The 7,790-nt window shown below is 38.7% G+C and overlaps 1 protein-coding gene across 1 annotated transcript in view; it reads left to right on the top strand.

Annotated features, from left to right (window-relative positions):
• The window catches only part of shc3 (SHC (Src homology 2 domain containing) transforming protein 3), a 19,846-nt gene extending 12,760 nt beyond the window's left edge, over positions 1-7,086 (top strand). The window contains exons 5-12 of the mRNA XM_061060647.1: positions 493-546; positions 991-1,042; positions 1,125-1,254; positions 1,362-1,515; positions 1,605-1,698; positions 1,815-2,006; positions 4,139-4,464; positions 4,561-7,086. Coding sequence (XP_060916630.1) covers positions 493-546; positions 991-1,042; positions 1,125-1,254; positions 1,362-1,515; positions 1,605-1,698; positions 1,815-2,006; positions 4,139-4,464; positions 4,561-4,689 — 1,131 coding nt within the window. The 3' untranslated portion in view covers positions 4,690-7,086. The remainder of the gene's footprint in view (positions 1-492; positions 547-990; positions 1,043-1,124; positions 1,255-1,361; positions 1,516-1,604; positions 1,699-1,814; positions 2,007-4,138; positions 4,465-4,560) is intronic.
• Positions 7,087-7,790: the final 704 nt, after the last annotated feature.

Genomic DNA, 7,790 nt, shown 5'->3' with positions numbered 1-7,790 from the left:
ACAAACGACAGAATCTTGACGGAAAGGAAATGGCCCGCTAAAACAAAACGAACAAAATGATCCCTCACTCGATCACTTCCGGGTCACTTCTGACATTTGGTACATTCCCATTTTGTCAAGATTCTGTCGTTTGCAAATTTGTCTCATCGATTGTAAAGTTGTTTCACATCTTGTAAATTTGTTTTATAAAATGTAAAGGTGTTTTTTCCTTGGTATAAGGTGTTTTGGTTTTGTAATTTTGTTTTCTAAAAATGTAAAAAGGTTTTTCAAAATGTAAATTTCTCACATTTGTAATTTTGCTTTGCACTTATCAGCCACCGCAGAATTGTAGTCTACCACAATGTCCTTCTTGATACTGCCAGCAGATGGTGGCAGAGTAAAAAAATAATAATAATAAACCTAACCATACGCTTATAAAATGTATTTACACTTTTGTACGGTTCTTTGAATGAAGAATACTTTTCTCAATCAAACCTTCTGTATATTTGACAGATCATAGCCAACCATCACATGCAGTCCATCTCCTTTGCATCAGGTGGAGACCCTGTGAGTATTTCTACTGTACACTGTACAATTGTTTACCTCATCAAGAAAATAAAGCAAAAACAATAATGTTAACCACACAATCGAAACAAAAAAAAAGTGTCTAAATGAGATAGCATTGTTTGTGACAAGTCTCATTTTCACTTCCATGCAGTAAATGTAATAACAGGGCGGGTGGCATCATATTATGGAGATGATTATGGAGATTTCAGCCAAGCTTTATTTTGTATGATCCTTTGTTATTGTGGCAATACATTGAATGACAAAACACTCTTAATTTTTTTTAATTTTTTTTACAGGTTTTTCTATTTTAGGAGTCTGAATTTGATTCTTGATGAATTAAATAAAAACCACTCTGTTACAGCCATGAATTAACCTGATACTGCATGGAGAAAGCGTAATATGAGAGCTATAACAGTTGTTTGTTTCTCTCTCTTTTTCTTTTAGGAAACCACAGATTTTGTTGCTTATGTAGCGAAGGACCCTGTCAACAGAAGAGGTATGTACTTTGTCCTTTAAAGTGTATCCTACGTTTAAAATGCAGCACAGTCATTAAAATCACTTCCTCTGGCTTTTGTCAGCATGCCACATCCTGGAGTGCTCCGACAGTCTGGCCCAGGATGTTATCAGCACTATCGGCCAGGCCTTCGACCTTCGCTTCCAGCAGTACCTGCAGTGTCCCTCAAGCAAACTGTCCTCCACACATGACAGGTGAGGTGTTCAGTGATGCACAGGAAGCACTCACTAAAGGACATATCCACTAACAATCACACACACACAGAGTAATGAGTTTAAAGTTGACCATGTTTTCTCGTCAGGGTATTAAACATGGAGGAGTTACACTGGACAGAGGAAGAGGAGGAAGCATCTGATCATCCTTATTATAACAACATCCCTGGGAAGATGCCACCACCTGGAGGCTTCATCGACGCACGGCTGACCAATCAGAATGCAGCACCAGATGGATGCCAGGTACATCCCGATTGACGTGAATTAATCCTGGAGCGGAATATCTTACCCCTTAGAGTGTAATACATCTCTGTGTGTTTGTATGTGATCAGATGGGCCCAGGTTCAGTAGATCAGACATATTACCAGGGTCGGCACTGTGGAGAAAACTGGGGAGATGAAAGAAAGCCCATATTCATACAGCAGGGTAAAGAAAACGCATGATTCTGACTACTTCAATACAAAAGATGTGCTCAATTATGCAGAAATGTGATCGTTTCAACACTGTGACTGTGTGTTTTTCTCCCAAAATGTCTACTGTAGGTTCATTCGATATAAGCAGTCTACCTGACAGTAAGGGTCAGACACCAAAAGCAGGAGAGATGCCCACATATGTGAACACTCAGCAGATTGATGCCCAGGTGCTCGCAGCGCTCCAGGCAGAGGCTGAAAATGTGACAAAGGGCATGGCAGCTGCAGCCAAAGAGAGCCCGCAGAAGGACCTGTTTGACATGAGTAAGTCCTGGATTATCCGTCGTAAAGTTTGTGTTGTTCATCTGCTCTGGTTTGCACCAGTTCCCAGACTGCAAACGTTTAATGTGCTGCACCAGCTGAGATTGTTCCAACGCAGGCATGAGTTACAACTGACATCTTACACCTTTGCTCCTTAGTAGGCTAACCCAAGGTTTTTAAAGGTAGGATAACTTGGAGAAATGAGGAAGAACGGACAGTTTTACCAGCTGTTTGACGTCGGCAGTGCGTTCTCCGTGATTACATTACAGCCCTTAAAAAATGTATGATGTCTTGTTGTCCATGAGCAGAGATCATTGTTATTTTACACTAGCTGTAGATCAGTTATTTTAAACACCTTACCATAATGCTTTGTCATATTTCACATACATTTTCAGTCCATGTTTGTGGACACAATGCAGTGAACAGATGTTATTTTCAGCCGTCAGACTGTACACACAGTTAGGCACGAGAGGAAACACCATAAGAAACTCTGCATGTGTTTACTGCTCACTGATTGGTTCTGCCACAATAATTTGTTTAGTTTGGACGTTACCCTCTTCCACTTGATATAAACTTTATGTCCCTGTGGTGCATAAAAAACTTGTGTAAATCAGTGTGACGAAAGATACAACAGAAAACTCAAAGTACTTGGTCTTTTTTCGATTCAAAATCCAAAACAAAAACCACCAACCAGGATTTACATTTTTTAAGACATGCAATGACACAACTTAAGTTACAAACAAAGTAGCGTCACGGTAAGGTTTAGTGTGGATGTTACACCACAACTTTAGACCGAACTTACACATAGCTGTGGCAACAGGCTGCTGATCTGAATGAGACCCCCATGTTGAAGTATCATGATGTTTTTTTTCTTTCAGCATCACACGGTAAGATAACTTTCTAACCACAGTTCTTAATTATAGAGCTATCCTAGCTCATGTTCCTCGGTGACCTGAGCGTGGCGTTATAATAACACTTTAACGGTATGAAGACAAAAGGACGACAATGTTAATACCAGTGCGCAGAGTATATCATTTCCTCCTTTCAAGTTCAAGCCTAGCTTTGCAATTATTACACATGACAGATCAGTGACATGGGAATGTGTGCAACTGTACATGAAGAAGTCATGACATAAATTACATGTGAGCACAAAGTGAACTGGTCTTTAATGAAATCTAACTTTAGTCCTCAATTTCAGCCTACATAAGTTCTTGCATCTACTTTGTGCCTTTTTTTTCTGGTGTAATGTTTAATTTCACTTTGCAGTTCCATCACTTGATAACCAGAAGGTGGCACAGTCAATAACATACATTAACTTTGTTAACCGTAAACTTTGATATCTGTTAATTCCATTAATGACTAGTTGAAGTTAATGTTAACCAGTATTATCAATAAACAACCAAAACATCAGTTTTAGTTTTTTAAAGGTGACTCTACCTCTTGTTTTAAAAGAAAAGCCTTTAAACTGCATTCTTCGCAATGGCCAGAAGAGGGAGACTTTCTGACTAAAGAAACCACATGAATAAAAAAAAACCCTAATATTTGGTTGATTTATTGCGTCAGTAAAAAAAAAAAAAAAGATTCAAATGTCTCATGGCATGATCCACGCATCATGTTTTTTTTTGTAAATAGTGAAATCAACAATTTAGCAGGGTGTGCTGTCGGCACACATGGCTTCGTGTGATTGAAAAGTTGCTACCATGGCGACCTTTAACCCAGGATAGAAAGGTATAGAAGTGTATCCATCCCTGTTGTCCAATCATTTTGTCTGATCTCTTCTTTAAAACAAAAAAGCCATTTGGAAAGTTCATAGCTTCAAATGACATCTCGCATACGATCGGGTGATGTCAGAGCGGCGGTTTCCACCTTTTTTATCCGGTCTGTGTTTTAATAAAAGAGAAACAAAAAAATCCACACACTTTTTCAGTCGCAAGGAATCAGTGCACTGATCTCAAGCTGAAGCGATGCTGAATTTGTGCTCCAGGCAACATCTTTTTTAAACAATTACAGCATCAGATTTTTTGGATTAGCATAGTTTATTATTCACACATGTAGGATATCAAGTAAGAAATTGTGCTCTACATATCTTTCCTCTCCTCATTCATCACCTTTGACAATACCCTCACCAAAAACAGAGCCCTTTGAGGATGCCATTCAGTCACAGTCCCACCCGCCGTCCCAGGGACAAGTCCAGTCGCAAGTTTCAAGTCTTCACAAAGCAGCGTCTGTGGACAACTCCAGCCCTCTTCTGGTGCGCTCCCTGGCCTTCCGGGCACAGGAGGAGCTGGAGGGACAGGCGTGGTACCACGGCAAAATGAGCCGCCGGGACGCTGAAAAACTTCTGAAAGAGGACGGGGACTTCCTGGTTCGTAAGAGCACCACCAACCCAGGGTCTTATGTTCTGACAGGCATGCACAATGGACTCGCAAAACACCTGCTGCTGGTGGACCCAGAGGGCACGGTAAGAAGGCGTTCAAGAGGGAGATACTCGTTGATAAAAAAATCACTTGATTAGTCTTGAAAGTCACAATTCTTCTTCTCTCTCCCTCTCTCAAAGGTACGGACAAAAGATCATATATTTGATAGCATTAGCCATCTCATTGGCCATCACCGTGACAACAATCTGCCCATTGTGTCCGCTGGGAGTGAACTGTGTCTTCTACAACCCGTCGGAAGAAAACAGTGATGCTTGTAATGCCTGATGGGAAACAGGAAGCTCTGGACAGTCATTCCTACCATCCTGAAACTTGAAGATGAAAAATGAAGATAAGATGCTAAAAGGCTCAATGCACTGATGGTGATTTTTGGAGAGAAAAAAAATTAGCCTGTGGTTACTTTACTGGAGGGACTGGAAGATGCAAGATTTGTTTAAGAAAAAAATATTTATAGAACTGTTATTATTTTGTTGTGATGACTGAAATGCTATATTTTTGAGAAGACATAGGTGTATTTGGACATAATATCTTGATTTGGTGTTTTAAAAGATTTAAAAAACGACAATTGTTCTTGTAGTTTAGATGAAAGTGCAAATCACACCTCAAAGAGGCGTTAACAAGAGTATTTTAGAATAAAAACCGGAAATTTTAGTTTTGTCTGTCAAGCACAACCACATTTCTACAGAAAGCGATGGTTAAGAAGTCGAGGAAACAAACACACATGCTGTTTGTAATGAATGACTTCATGAAGAAGGATCTCACCACTAGGGGGACAGCTCACTCAATTAGTCTCTATATGAAATCTGCTTTTATCGGGGATTAGATCTGAATGTGTTTTGCTTTGCAGTAGTCACAAAGTGTCAGGGTGCAAACAGACATCCTCCATAGTGCTGTCAATGGCTTTAAAGATTTTTTATGAAGTATTTTCTCGTGTCACTGCAGTCGCATGACTTAAAATCAACTGTTCTTGTGGACATTGTTCGTAGACCTTGATACCCCTTTATTTGAAAGAGGTGCTTGTGTATGCTGACACTGTAAAAAAAATATATATTTATGCTTTCAACCAGTGATTATTTCTGAATCGGTTTCCTCTGGATTCTTCTTTTAGGTGTGTAGTCGATGATTAGTTTTGGGGGCTTGAGTCATGCAATGGATCTTCTCAAATTCTGATTCAATATTTTTCAGCGTTTTTTTTTTTTTTGGTTGGACTTTCAAAAAAAAAAGAAGTTATCATTTGAATTATCACAAATGAGCACAATCAGAGAATTAGATCAGTTAGATCATGTGTGTCACTCGCACCAAGACAAATGACAAATATGCTGAGAGGTAATTTACTGCTTTTAAATCGGACAAATGTCTAGTTCACACAGAATGTTTAATATTACACCACCTTCACCTATCTATGTCAGAAACATTTGATTTCTCACTATGTGAATATCTTACGGCAATACCGCTCAGTTGTCACTAGATGTCACCATAGAAATGCATGTTCAAGCCCGTCTGTCACGCTCATTCTTTAGTCTTATTAGGACAGGATGCTACTGAGGAAACATCCCAATCTACGAAAAGTGAGTTTCCAACCCTTTTTTGCTTGACCGGCGTTAGAGTTAATTTGCATTTCACTGTCCACTGCACCTAATCAGAACACTTTGCTGTGTGTAGGTGAGAAACACTAGTGTTTGTAGAGTGGGAACCCACATTCTGAGACGCCTTCTAGATAAAGTACACAGACTTTCAAAATGGTCTCATGCTTACTATTGTCAGTACTCTGATGGATACCAAATGAATAGATATGCACTGGACCACTTCAGTTGAACCAGAATCAGCAGGAGTTCAATGAGTTTGACGAGACACATGCAATGTAATATAACATGCCTGTATTTTGCTGCAAGAGGGAGTGTACAGTACATGCATCTCAACAACACATATTTGAGCAAAGAGCAGTATAGGGATCTTTAGAGAGATAATCTGATGGAAGATTTGTCTTTGGTTTAGTCTTCACTTGATTCCTTGTGTTCCTTTGAGCAGACTGCAGGAGAGGAGGTGCCGTACATATCGGCACTGTTGATAGAAAGGAGAGAAAAGTGCACAAGGAATCACTTATAGGTTCCCCCGCCATAAAACTTTTACTTTGTCCAATTCTTTTTTGACATAATTTCATCTAATCTAATATCCTGGAAGAGGGAATAATGCGCTTAAATTTTAAAGAGGCACTATGCTCGCGTCAAGAACTCTTTTAGAATGAAGTCTTTATTTCTGGAGAGCAAATTTGAAATAATGAAATGTGCAAAATTCTGAACAACTCAAATAGAAAAAGAACAAAACGCTAGAATCTCTCTAAAGTCTAAAGACATGACGATTAGCTGCTCGGCATGAAGAAATCAGACAACCAAACGTGCTGGGACACAGAAAGAACACGTCTTCTTTCCAGATTTCTGTTGATGAAAATGTGCCTTTTATTTGTATAAATGGTATTTTTGTTCCTCTTTCTCTCTCTCTTCAAAGTGCAATAGCTGATCTTCAATGGGGCATGCCTGTTCACTAGAGGTCGTGTTTCGCCCTGCTGCGTGTTGCTGCTTGAGACTACTGTTTTCTCTCTCTCTCTCTCTGTCTCCCTCCCTCCCTCCCTCTCTATTATATATTATAAATGTATCATTTCCAGGTTCTTGATATAAATCTTTGTTGGAGGGAATCTCACAGAAAACTCACTATTTTGGAAAAGGTATAGAAAAAGAAAAAGGAAATAAAAAAACAAGAAATGAGTCCAAATGATGTTTACAGATTTAATCCTTTGGTTGTTTGGGTTTATCATTATTCTGTATGACTGTTGGCAATAAAACCGTGAATGTGTAGAATCTCTTTTACTTACCTCTGCTGGAATAGAAACACCTCTCAGTTTAAGGCAGACAGCGTAATTATAGTTTTCTCTTAAATTTGAAGGATTCTCACAGAAATGTCTTTTTAAGTTCTCTTTATATGTGCAAGATATTTTAGTTTAGTATGCTTACACTCTGAGACTAGAATCTTTTTTTTTTTTTTTTTTTGGCCAACAATATGAACATCTGTTTATAAAAAAAAGTAGAAAAATGATGCCATTTCCATTTCTGGAAAGAACAGTTTACACAATTAGTGACATATATATAAATCTACCCACCTTCAATCTATATTATATGTGGTGGCTGAAGTCTCTTCATGTTGACATAATCCAAAAAAAAAAAATACAAGCATGGCTCAATTTGACTGCAAATAAAGTAAATACACTACAAAACAAATGTATTAGTAAATTAGGTGAATTAACCTTGGACTCAATGATATGAAGTGGATACTTCTAATAAAGGCTCTCTAGTGCAGA

Source organism: Labrus mixtus, chromosome 17, assembly GCF_963584025.1.
Source record: "Labrus mixtus chromosome 17, fLabMix1.1, whole genome shotgun sequence".
NCBI classification, from domain to species: domain Eukaryota; kingdom Metazoa; phylum Chordata; class Actinopteri; order Labriformes; family Labridae; genus Labrus; species Labrus mixtus.
The sequence above is the reverse complement of the archived record's forward strand: the minus strand, read 5'-3'. Positions and strand labels throughout refer to the sequence as shown.